At 40.1% G+C, this 12,960-nt stretch overlaps 1 protein-coding gene and 1 long non-coding RNA gene across 4 annotated transcripts; both read right to left on the bottom strand.

Annotated features, from left to right (window-relative positions):
• Window positions 1-360: 360 nt before the first annotated feature.
• On the bottom strand, window positions 361-1,565 carry LOC122758470. Its single transcript, XR_006358152.1, has 3 exons — window positions 1,109-1,565; window positions 647-690; window positions 361-437 (listed from the first exon to the last, which is right to left on the bottom strand). It is a non-coding gene; the product is annotated as an uncharacterized LOC122758470 (long non-coding RNA).
• A 147-nt stretch (window positions 1,566-1,712) lies between these two features.
• On the bottom strand, window positions 1,713-12,826 carry lin54 (lin-54 DREAM MuvB core complex component). Of its 3 annotated transcripts, none has more exons than XM_044012025.1 (14): window positions 12,701-12,826; window positions 9,715-10,478; window positions 8,856-8,967; window positions 8,612-8,754; window positions 7,747-7,902; window positions 7,334-7,535; window positions 6,689-6,762; window positions 6,420-6,608; window positions 6,239-6,327; window positions 5,656-5,727; window positions 4,843-4,945; window positions 4,624-4,761; window positions 3,852-4,054; window positions 1,713-3,565 (listed from the first exon to the last, which is right to left on the bottom strand). In XM_044012025.1, exons 2-14 carry the CDS (start codon window positions 10,453-10,455, stop codon window positions 3,364-3,366), a joined length of 2,424 nt encoding a protein of 807 aa, XP_043867960.1. In that variant the 5' UTR covers window positions 10,456-10,478; window positions 12,701-12,826; the 3' UTR covers window positions 1,713-3,363. The 3 variants fall into 3 exon arrangements, with proteins under 3 accessions (XP_043867960.1, XP_043867962.1, XP_043867961.1); XM_044012027.1 differs by having other exon boundaries at window positions 8,612-8,742; XM_044012026.1 differs by having other exon boundaries at window positions 9,715-10,475.
• Between the last annotated feature and the right edge of the window lie 134 nt (window positions 12,827-12,960).

Below are 12,960 nucleotides of genomic sequence, written 5' to 3'. Positions count from 1 at the left end.
ATTGGCAAACAAACCAATCTGCATGAGTATACTTTTATGTAGTTTAAAAGGACTTCGACTTTCCCTGCACTGAACTTGAAAATATCAAATATTCATTAATATGAAAAGTAACAATAGCCTTGAAAAATTGTTATGTCATATTTCCTTCTTAAACTAAAGGCATCACTATATTGAGTCAAAGTACACTACATAAGTAAAATGCACAATTATTTCACTTTACAACTGCCACCCATTGTCATTGAGGGGATTAAATACAGATAGTAAGAAAAAGAAATGAAACAGATTGTCCAACCCAACCACGCAATAAACACACAACAACTGTCATCTAGATGGTTTGCTTTTATTTTGAAAAAAGTGTGTGTGTGTGGGGAATCACACCACCTCAAGACTGGTATGACAGTCACAATGGCATCTGTAGTCAATTCAGCAGGTCGCCCCTGAAATGTGATAAAGTGAAACATAGTTAGATCCACATCAGAGACACTGAACACCAGCAGCAGGCTCCATCAATGCCAAACCCTCATTCAGAAGTTTAAAGATAATCTTCCCCAGACATAGGCATGGGTCAGATGGGTAGTGATTGACATAATCATTGGGATTCATGGCAATTCGCTCAAGTTATTGACTAAATGACTGCAATACATACACAATGTCTGGTCCACAAGCTGGAAGCAATTTCCTTCAGCCAACCTGTCAAAATAAGACGTTATAAGAGTGAGATGTTAACTAAATGTGCATTTACATAGTGGAAAACTACCCTACTGCTTAATATTGCACAAAACGCAAACATTTTAATTGTACTAAATACTAATAAAACTTCAAAAAAAGTGCCGTTATTTAGCCGAAGTCTTGACTTCAGTGTGGTAACGCAGCAATTGTGCTGGTTTCGCAACATTAACAGCATAAACTAGTAGTTATTTCCTTTGCAACCTCCACGTGTTCAGAAATGTAGCTAACGTTACTGATCCAACCTCGTTCGAAAATCATCCTCAATGTAAAGTAGGGCTACGAAGCTAGCTAGTCGTTAGCAACTAGTAACTTGGTTGATGAAAATATGTCTTTAACACGTTTCTGAGTAAATGTTTTACGTGTCTTATCAGAAACTTACTTGTAGGTCAAGTCCTCAGCATACGACAACGACGTCATACGGCACAGAAACTTGTCTTTCTCCTTTTCTTGTTGGACTCTTATTGGCAGTTAACAGACAACATAATGGTACACTACCGCCACCAACTGGTAAGGAGTGTGGACAAGAATATCAAACATTCTTTGTCAAAGAAAAAACGCTCATCCTTCTCTCTCACTGGCAGCTTTAGATAAATGTGTTACCGTCACTGAGCAACAATCTCCACAATTGAAATATGAAGACAATGTGGAAATACAAAGAAACATGGACTTTCCTAAATGGCAACTTGAGGCAAACCCTGTGTGAACCAGTCTGGACCATGTTCAGGTGCAACCAAATCAAGTTATTTATCACTCTATCAAATGTGTTTGAACACCCTTACAATCCTGACAGATATTTTTTTTAATGAACCATAATTTAAGTTGGATGAAGCTAAAATTCTTATTTTCTTGATTAAGCTTTACATTAGTAACCCATGGAGCAGCTTTAACCAATAAACATTTGTAATTCTTGTTTTTAAATGACTATTAAAATAACACTATAACTAAAAAAAAGGTTGATAGAAATAAATATAACAAATATTTCCTTCTGTAACACTAACCTTTTAAGAGTTATTTATTATTTTGAGGTTTCAAAAAATCAAGAACATCTGATTTGATCAGGACTGTGTTAGGGATACACAATATTGGACTTTTAGCTGATATGCCAATGTATTGGGGGCGCTCGGGCTGATGACCTGTACCGATATATACACAGGTATACACACATCTTTCTATTTAGTGAAATTAACATAATATCTTGCATATCATACAGATGTAGACATGGATCTTCTTCATTGTGCAAAATAAAGAACCAGAAAAGTATAGAAGTCAATTAGGTAGCAGCCTATTATTTACCCTGCTGTTTTAGTCCATAGTCATATCAGGGGACCTTTTGCATGTTTGCCAATATTTGACTAAGATACTGATATCATGCTCATAATATTGTGCATCTCTAGACTTTATGATCACGTGGTTTGGTTTGATTGGATTTGATTGACAGCAGTAGCCCGTTACAATAATAATAACATTAATACAAAAAAAGACAAAACAAAGCATCTAAAGATGCAACATTTGGGCATTTCTTTCACAGAATTGAGAAAATAATGGGCAAATTAATAAATCACTGATGTAAAATTATCATTTGATGCATGACACACAGCTGGCACCTGAATGTATCGCAAACAGACAGTAGAGAGTTTGATGAAGACAAACGTAAATGATGAGTAAATAATAATCATCCCCGCTCATGTTCTTTCCCAGCGCAGAAATGTTTTCATCTGTGTAGTTCTGCAGTTCACCTCTTTGTTGTCTCTCGTTTTGATGAAGTATCAGAAACAACACTTAACCAGTTATTTTCCGAGTTGATGTTTTTTTTTAATGTCCAGAAAGCATGGGACTAATAAAACAGGAAAACAGCACCAGTGTGTGCCTCTGCCACTCAAGTCAACTATTGTGAGCGGTGCTGTGTATGTGTGTATATAATGCATTGTGTGTGCATTTCACGACTGCATTTAGGATAAAACCCCAGACTGCCGCTACTTATTTTCTTTGAAACAATTTAGCCTAGCTGTGGTTAATGATTAACAGTATGTAGCACTATACGCCACACAATATTAGCTCTCGATTGAATACAAATACATGTCAAAATAAATATCAAAAGGGTACAGGTTCTGCTCGTCTACATAAAAGGCAAAAATACTGATTACATTAAAAATCACAAGCATTCTTTTCAAAAAAAAAATATCAACATGAGAACAGAAAAGGAAAAACAGAATATAAAAGGAAGAACAGAGGTGTGAAAAACTTGCTTTTTTATGGCCTTGTAGGGAAAATAAAGTGAAGAGATGTGTTTATTCTTCTCAGCACTAGGCTGGTCAGTCATATCTGTCTGTCACAGACAGGTGAACGAGTGTGAGGAGCAGTTTTTGAAGGCAGAGCCACCACAGGTGGCGTCCATTTGTCCTTCAGTTAAGAACAGCGCAAACAACTGTTCTGTGTTTATTATTCCAGCTGGCCTTAGCTTGGCCCAGGCAAACACATTTGTTTACTTTCAGGTCATTGTTCTGCCTTCTGATGAGGGAGACGACCTGTTCCTACTGCAGGAGAGAAACACCAGCGGTCGGAGACAGAGTGCAGAGTCTCCCGTGGCCACCACAGGGCTGGGTTAGAGAGTGGAAGGTCTCAGGAACACTCTGCCTAGCAGTTAATGGAGGCACAGTCTGCTTTTGCTTTCCCCGCAGAACTAATTATTCTCATGAGGCAGTGTCCAAACTCCTCCAGGATCAGCCTCTCTGCTTCAGCCTGAGGCTGGTGAGTCTGTTCAGCCTTTTTGGCCTGTTCCAGCAGACACTCGCACGTAGCCTCCAGCACCTCCTTTGTTACAAAAGTATATGGCAGCCTGTGGAGAAACCAAAATAAAGTCTTAGGGAGAAAATACATCATAAGACAAACATGTCATCAGCCAGTAGCAGAGTTGGTGACACCAGCACGTATCCATGCACAGCACCTCAACGCCATTCAGTAGGAACACTGTCTAGCACTAGTGGGGAATACATTTATTGAGTTAAGTGTGTCCTGCCTCCGTTCCACTAGAGGCCAAAAAAAAAAACCTTTTTTAGCTTGTTAGTGTAAGTGGGACCGAGTTGCTCCTCTATCTCATATGAGCTGTAAATGTGTTACAGTACCTTCCACTTCCACTTGATATAACCGGCGTCGTCCGTGTGAGGAGGTCTGAGATCTGTGAGGACAGTTTGGTCTTGGCTGCAGTCTGCTGCTGCACTCGCACTTCTGCCGCATCCGCCAAGTGCATCAGCGTCTTCCTCTCCGGGCTCTCCTCGAAGTTCTTACAGCCGATGCATTTACAAATAGACGAGCACATGATCTTCGCCTTCAGTTGAAACAAAAGGAATATACACAATGTCAATAATGGTGCAAGTTGGAAGGGAGAAACAAAGAAAGGAAATACATTTATACTTTGCTGCAAAACAACTCAGGGTACATTCACACAAACCCTAGTTTGTTTGTTTGGGGAGGTGTGACAGCACAACCAAACTCTTATGCACATCAAAGGAGCAAACTCTGGTACGCCTAAAAACACAAGTCTCAGTTCGCCTCAAGTGAACCAAGCACAGGAAGTGGACTACAACACAGGGCGTGGGTACAACACAACCAAAACATACGTGTAGAATGATAGCATTAACCAAGGGATGAGCGAATTTTCTTGTTCATTGTTTGTCTTGTCGTGGCTTCTCCTTCAGTAATTCTTGATGCAGCACCACCTCAGGCGAAGAGGGGAATACATTATTCAAAAGGTTTGGTTCGTTTCACTAACGTGCAAAAGTGTGAAAACAAACTCAGACCGGCTGAATGCTGCAACCCCCAACTGAACAGAGTTCCAAATCGCACCGAGTCTTGCGGACTATTACGTGTGAAAACGATCACAGAGTGAAAACCCACCTCATAGCACTCGCAGTAGTTCTTCAGACAACCCGATCTTTTGCAGTTGCAGCCCTTGCTGTGCCGACGTTCTGACTCTCCTTCTTTGCCTTTACCAATTTTAGGTTTGAAGGCCTCTGGATTTCGTTCCAGACATGTCTGTGAAAGCCAATATTCATCATCAGATACTAATCCACCTGTCTGCAATCAAACTGTCTTCACGATGAACCTCCTCCTCACCTTTATAGCTTTGAGACGCTCTGTTTCATGCTCCAGGTTGTTGAAGCAGTTGTTGCAGTTACAATTATTGCAGAATTCACCATTTGCAAAGCAGTCGCAGTATCTAGAGAAAGAAAAACACACTTGCTTCATGAAGTTTCTTCAGCATTGCCTTCTGATTTAAGTAATCTTAAAAGATCGGCCAAGACATCAAGTATAATGTGCGTTAACTGTAAGATGATGACTAGTGAACCGTAGGATACAACAAAAGTTAGTATAGAAGTTAAAAATGTCAGTGTGCGCTATCGGCAAACAGAACAAGATGATGGTCTCAATTGGGTCATGGCTTGGGGAAAAGAGGCAAGTAGTTTTCAGCATACACAAATTTAGCCTAACCAAGTCTATAAATGTTATTTTTATTGGCTTGGTAGTTTCTAACAAGAAACATCACCCTGGCTCTTTCAAATCTGGAGTGGAATCGGACTTGAGATTACTGGTAAAACCAGTAACCTGATCTATTTCATGTTGCCAAATATAAACTGTTAAACGGTCTATTACACCAGGTTTATTCAAGACTTACTTGAGCATCACATATATCCAATTGTATGAACTCATTGACAGCTTTCTAATATGTCTAAACTGAAGTGCTTTTTTTATATCAGTAAAACAAGATCTCCGAATTTGCAGCTTCATAAATTTAAATATTTGCTATGACAGAAATTTAAAGAAAATTATGCTTACTTACTCAAATAACTCTTGATTTGGTTACACATGTATTCATTAAACAGTCAAGCTTGATCTCCAACCATTTGAAAAACACAGAGTCATACTCACAATTTGAGACACTGTGACTTGGTGCAGTTGCACGGTTTCCTTGGTCTTGAGGTTGACTCAGCTGTTGACATGCTATGGGCCAACAAAAATGCTAATTAGAGCACATTATGTTCAACTGGTAAGGAATGATGAATGATAAGTTAGTGTAGTGTCGGCTTCACTGAGATTTGTTTCATCTGTTACAGTTGGACCTTTCTGGAAAATTAACTGTTGGGCAGTCATCACACGTGGGGGACGTCCTCAGTTTTACTGTGGTTTATGTGACACTGCCAACACATAATGTAACTGAACAGCTATTTTTATTTGGCATATGCTTGAACATTAAGCCAATTTATTTTGGTAGACGGATAAAATACACAGAACTGCACAACAACACTCCAATGTGATGCATGACTGCATTTATAGCTGCTGCTTATTTCCATAGCCCTGTCCCTAGAGGGGCCTTCAAAAACATTGTGGCAGGTTTTCACATAGCCAAAATAGTTTTTTGTTTCTTTACCAATTAGGAAGTACATGCTATTTTGAGTTTCATTTCCTTTTTAATTTGAAGTCAAGTGATATCATTGTCCATCCCCTTTCTTACCCATTAAGTGGCAGTCTGGCCTGAGTCTGGACAGCATTGGACGCTGGGAAACCAGTGCTGGCGAGGGTCACATACGGTGACTGCTGGAGCTACAGGAGGGCAGAGGACACAATGGTAAAGGCCTCACACATGCATAGTGTATATCTAATTTACAAACAACACACCAAAAGGACCCCCTAACCTGTGTGACGTATTGTGCCGGCACTACTGCATAGCCCACGTTCCCACCCCCAGGAGCTGGTGCCAGGACGGTTCCTGGAGGGAGGTTAGTGAAGTTGGGCTGGATCTGGGGTAGTGGAGTTGCAGGCATAATGAGGCGTTGCTGGGTCTGAGTGGTGGTTACTACTTGTGCTGCTGGTTTAGGTGCCACCTATGGGGGAGTTTGATCCATGAATGCAGTTCAAGGAACATTTCAGTCAACATTAATGACAAATGCTGTTAAAATGGTACCTGTTTCATGGTCTGTGCTGGGACGATAGGGACAGACATCCTCACTGCTCCTGTACTGACCCCCATAGGTTTAGCTGTGGGATGTCAACAGAGAAATTATAGAGGAATCATTCCCAGAGAGTGGGTCACAGGTAAGAAATATCTCCAGGATTCAAGATTCAATGAATGATATTTATTTATCAAACAGATGTCACTTGGAAATGGCTGGTTTACCAATTCAAAATAATATTTGGTGACACATAAATGTTGTAAAAAGTATATTTATATTATGCACAAATATGCTCAAATGTTGTGGTGGGAGAGCTGAAAGTGTAAGAGTATTACTTGTGGAAAATAAAGGTGTTTAAAACCTTATTATGTGGCAAAGTCGTTCATGTATTTATGCATTTCTTTCAAATTTGACTGATTATAGCATATAAATAGTTTTTATGCTCCCGACGACAATTACATGACCTGAGTTTGGTCTCGTCAGTCTGAAATAGCTGTCTGGATATGTTCCCAAGATGGCTGCCAAGTGGAAAGATTTTCATTAAACGGCACTTTGATGTAAATCATCATATGCTGCCACAGCGGTGCTTCAACATGTGCCTTTGCTAAACAACATGAAGTGCCACATGGCCTTATTATCAGAGATTTGTTTTTTACCTGTCTGTATGGAGCTGGTGCTGGGACCACTGGGCTGTCCTGTGCTGCTCGCTGTGGTTGCCGTGACCAGGCGGACGTAGTGAAACCTGCTTCCTGGCACCTGGATCTGCTGAACATTCGTCTGGGTGGCCAGTGGGATGAGTGTCTTGAACTGGGAGGCTGCGACTCCCCCCACAGACACAGACTGCACTGGTTTAATATTCTGAAAATGTCCACATTGGGAGGAAAAAAAGCCACCTTTAAGTGTAAATGGCAAAAGATCACTGAGCATTGAACACACTGACATTTACAGACATGCAAGTGGATGTTTTTTGTGTCTCGTCTTTCACTACTGTGGCTTTAGCAGATTGTGAAGTCTATTTCTATTCCAGAGCTGATGTCTTCAAACTGACGTGGACAACACAGGCATGTACCTGTACAGTCGCCTGACTGGTGGCCACCTTGACCGGAGAAACAGACGTGGATTGCTGGACTGCAAGGATCTGCTGGTTGATTGCTACGTTGACAGGCAACGTCACCGACTTCAGAGAGGAGCTGGAGGTCGGCGAGGCCACAGATACCACAGTTACCTGGTAGAGAGGAGAAAAGTAGGATCATCTCATCAATTATTAAACACATAAAATATCTCATGAATATTCCCTTGAGACTTCTGGGTTTCACTTATACACTACGTATCAGTGAGTGACCTGCTGAAATGTAGATGCTGTACTGCATTTAGCTGGTTTCTGAAAATAAGGCTGAATTATTTGGGGATACTTGAGATTTATTTGAAGGATACTACAATTTGATTTTCAAAATATTTTTTTTGAGTCCAGCTTCAGTTCCATATTTAATGTGCCAATAGAAATGGCATCACCAAAGCTACTCTACACTCTAATGCAAGGATGCCAACTTAAAAGAAAGACACATGAATATGTATTGACAGTAGTAGTCAGAGATGCCGCATAATCCATAATGCTAAACACTGAAGCCTTTAATTTCAACTTTTCAAACTGCTGGTTTCATACGACAATGATTTATTGTCCTTCACTTTTATATTATAGATATTAAACAATGATTAAAGAGTAGTTTTGCAGAAATGGACTGAAATGCATCGTTTTATCAGGTGCAGGGCCATGACATGCACTGTACTGTAATCATAAACTGCGGTAGAAGTTTCAGTTGTGTTCTGAAAACTTTCAATTTAATTTCACCAACATTACAGAAAAATCTATTAAATTTATATAAATTTAATTTACTGTGAATATGATGGAAAAAAGAGAATGGTGTAAAATTAACCTTGCTGGGAGTCTTGAGGGGTGAAATAGCTATTTTTTTGCCAGGAATGCTCTGTATACTCGCGCTGTGGGTGTCAGACAGAGTGATGGTCCTCGGGGGCATCACTGGGGTAGTCTGTGTCACAACTCGTCCTGTAACAACAGCTGACATTTCAGTACTTAAAAATAGAAAAAAGAAGTCTTGCTAAAAGACAAAAAAAAAGCAGAGTTCAATTATGATGCAAAAATGATTCAAACATCCTCACCAGCAAAACCAGCAGGAACTGTCGTCTGTGGTGTCAGGCCTTTGCTGTTGACAGTTTTTGTGATGAACAACTTAATTGGTGCAGCTGACGATGCTGGTGATTTCTTCGCTATCTGTGGAAACAGTCAGTAAAATCAATACTGATCTACTAATTCAACCGTTTTAATTCACTTCCTTCCAGGGTCAAGTAAAATCTTGATAACTAAATTATTTCCACTGACATGTTCTTATTGCTAAGGTCTTTGAAGACAAAGATTTGATTTGCCAATGAACAAAATATTCAACCTTTTCAATTGAGTCACATTACAAGCAAAAAAAAGCACAATTATTATTTTTATACAATAATAAATTAAATCTGTTCTGTTTTAAAACAGACATTTTGTTTTCAAATCATATGACTACAGTAACTAAAACTGTATTTAATGTCAACTGGTTACATTTAGCCAAATGAAAATTCATTATTATTGAATTACTTATTAATATGGACCATTCTGGACAATATGTGTTAACACAAGGATGAAGACTAATTTGACCACATATCATCCAATTGTTATTAGCAAGCTAAGTTCACAATGGTGCATGAGGGAGTGACTTACATTTACTACCTTTTTAATCAGTATCATATATTACAAAGTTAATGCTATGATACAATCTGTGCCCAACCCTTCTCCACCAGTCCGGCAGACAAGTGTTCAAAACATTTGATATGTTTATCTATGACATTTATTTTGTATTGGACACCAAAGATAGTCTTTCATTCTGTTATTCGTGACAAAATGCCAATAAAGTTAAATTGAAATTATAAAATTATATGAACATACAATGCATCAATTTAAAGTGTAATACAAACTGAGCAGTACCTGTACCGTCTTCAGCTGCTGGGCCTGCAAAGTGGTCAACTGGTTTCCAGGAGTGCTCACCATTGGCTTTAGCTCTTTTCCACCAATGGTCACCACTTTAAACTGTGGAGCTTGAGACTTCACATCTCCTGAAGTCTGTGAACCACCAGGCCTGTTGCCCATGTGAGGCAGCTGCAGCACTATAGGCTGCCCTGTCTTTCCTATTGTTGTGACCAAGAGTTTTTGTCCATCCTGCTTGATGACTTGGGGCAGTGTGCCTGCAGTCTTTGCCGCTTCTGTGGCTTGAGACGAGGCCACTTTGTTGAGTATGATCTGGTGGTTTGCGGGAGAGATGGTGAAGGGAGCTGTGAGCTTCTGTAATCCACTTGTAGAGACGCTGGTTGTACTGGTCACACTGTCTGTAGTCTTGGTAGAGGCTGTGGATGTAGCCAGGGCTGATTTGAGGGTAAGAAGGGATGGTGGTGAACTGGAAATTAAGATTTGACCCTCTGAGCTGCTGCCAAGTATAGAGTCTGTGGAGGTGGTGGTCAGAGACCGAGTCTGTTCCGATGAAGCAGCACCTGAACATATACTCAGCTTCTCTGCAGCCATGGGTGTATCCGTTTCCATTGGGACCGATGTGTCATCACTGGTCTCTGACTGAACTGTGGTGGTGTTAGGTTGGGGGACCTCCTCTATGGACTCAGTATCCATGATCTCATCAGGCAGGAGGCTGTTGAGCTCTGGTGACACCACATCCATGCTTGCAACGTCTCAGCTCTCTACTAGTCATGAAGGAGAAACACAATTATTTTTTAAAGTCACTGTAAAATTTAGCAAATCTGCTTAAGCTTTTTGTAAAAAAAAAAAAAAGTAAATTAATTAAAATAGATTTGTGTAGTCAATATTTTTCTGGCCCAATTATTGGGTAATAACAATAATCGACTACCTGATGTCCTAATAAACCTAATGTGTGTTTTCTTAATAAGCGAAGTTTTAATGTAAACAGCGATACAGATATGTACAGTCAGGATTTTACTGGTTGTTAATCATGTAAAGTAGGGGAGTTTTTCATGTTTTTGTTAATAACTGTACTATAAATGTCAGTAGTGCAATACTACCACATACGTCAGTTACTGTGTAGTATGGAGGAACTACAGATCTTGATCCATACTAGGGCTGCAACTAACGATTAATTTCATAATTGATTAATCTGTCAATTATTTTCTCAATGATTCAAGTACTGGATTGATTCGTAAAGTATCTGAAAATGTTGATCGGCATTTATGAAACCTGGAAATAATCACATTAATTCTCAAATATCTCGTTTTGTCCACAAACCTGAAAATCAGAAAGCTTGTTTTATTAATTGAAAAAACACTCAATCGATAATCAACTAATCGAATAATTGTTGCAGCTCTATTCCATGCTAATTTGAGCTATCTGAATGCTTTCACTAGTTCTTGGTTGAGTTGGTGGGAATATTTTGAGCGAGTTGGGGAAATAAATAATGTTTCCCTGCACATTTACTGTTATATACATGTGTACAATCAGTAAAAAGAGACTACAAAGACAAAAAACAACATTACATGAATTAAAATAAAAAAAAATGTAAACAGGTAGCGAGTTAGCCATGGCCACAGAAAAACAAAACACTGCGGTTTATTGACATCTGTGAATAAGTTTTCAACAGTCACATGAGACTTAATCAATACATAAGTTTGCTGTGCGTGAGTAACATTAAACTCCTAGTGATTTTGACGGGAGCTGACAGCTGATCGTGGGTTCACTAGGCCACGGCGTATCTTTGTCCTGCTGCACTCCACTCAACATTAATCCACCGAAACACACGTATGAACACTACCCACCCTATTGTAAACACACGCACACACGAACAGCAAGCTGGTCCTATTGTTTTCACGTCCATTAGAAAACGTTGCTGCACGCATTCATATTCATTAAAACACCATACAACCAGTGCCGATGGGGTCAAAGGGTGAGGAAAATACGACAAGCTGTTTGCTGGCTGCGTTTCTATTTCAGGCTGGGGTTGGATTTCGAAAGATCCGCCATTTTTACCTCGTCATCAGCTCAGTTAGCTCCCCGGCTAACGCTGAGCTGTAAAGGATGAGGCGTTGCATTTTAGCCTTATTTTCAGTGGGCAATGCCATCCGCACGCAATTATATCAAACAAAGCAGTCACACAATAGCTTAGAGGAACAGTTGCTGCTAAATGAGAAGTATAAGCAAACACTAAACTCTGGCAACGTAAACAATGCTAGCGTTCAATATATTCCCTGTCACTTTAGATGTACACTTGGTCTGAAACATTTAACACAACTGCACCTTTATATTTCCCAGCGGAATGTAGAGGGGCTATTTCTTATAGTCAGTGTGGCCTGACCCGTTTAAATATAAATATGTGTATATATATATATATATATATAACACGCTTCAATTAAACATATTATCAGCGTCTATTTGACCCAGATAAAACACATCACATTTGTACCTATGCAATGAAAGCTAGAAATGAAGGTATGTGGTGACCTGTGCTGGTACAATTTTTGACAGCGCACACAAGCACGAGTACTGTGCAGTAGTCCAATCAAAACAACTATGTGTTCAGCTAACTAGGGTTTTACTTTACACTTTCAATGAGTTCACCACCTTTTTATTAGGAAACTTTGTTTCTACATACACTGTGTCACATGTACTCAATTGTAGGGAATATCTGGGCCCCTGTGCTCCTCAGGCGTCTAACGTTAGCTTCCCATCATCTTTATCATCATCACCATCGAAAACACCATCTTTAGAAGCTTCCAAACCAGCAGCCCAGCGCCAGCGGGCAGGACAACTGTACTAGCAAACTTGCTGAGCTTGCTAACCCTGAGCTAGCTAGCTCCAACATTATACCTCAACATTCATACACATTCTCAAGTGCGCAGCGTCCCACTGAATACCGCGTGGCGGACTCCGGAGCGCGGCATGAGTCAGTCGTGCTTACCGGAGGATCTTGCGCAGGGCAACGTTTCGAGAAAAAACGAGGAAAGGAAAGGGCGATTGTTCAAAATACCGCGCCGAGCGCCATTCCTCCCTGACATTTCACAGGCCGGCCACGCCCTCCGAGCCTTACGTCACAGGTACGCAATTTTTAAAGGCACAGGCCACATGAAAAGTACAACATCGCTCTTGCCGCACAGATTCCGTATTAACAACACAGGGAAGTAAAGGGAAGTACGTGTCAAAATTCGACACGATATCCAA

This window comes from Solea senegalensis, linkage group LG21 (assembly GCF_019176455.1).
Source record: "Solea senegalensis isolate Sse05_10M linkage group LG21, IFAPA_SoseM_1, whole genome shotgun sequence".
NCBI lineage: Eukaryota > Metazoa > Chordata > Actinopteri > Pleuronectiformes > Soleidae > Solea > Solea senegalensis.
This window is presented reverse-complemented; position numbering and strand designations above follow the sequence as displayed.

Coding starts and splice junctions, on each gene's coding strand:
- lin54 (XM_044012025.1), bottom strand. CDS start 10,455: ATGGATGTGGTGTCACCAGAGCTCAACAGCCTCCTGCCTGATGAGATC. Junction 6,328..6,419: donor CGGCACAATACGTCACACAG/GTTAGGGGGTCC, acceptor GCCCTCCTGTAG/CTCCAGCAGTCACCGTATGT. Junction 4,055..4,623: donor ACTACTGCGAGTGCTATGAG/GTGGGTTTTCAC, acceptor TTTCAACTGAAG/GCGAAGATCATGTGCTCGTC.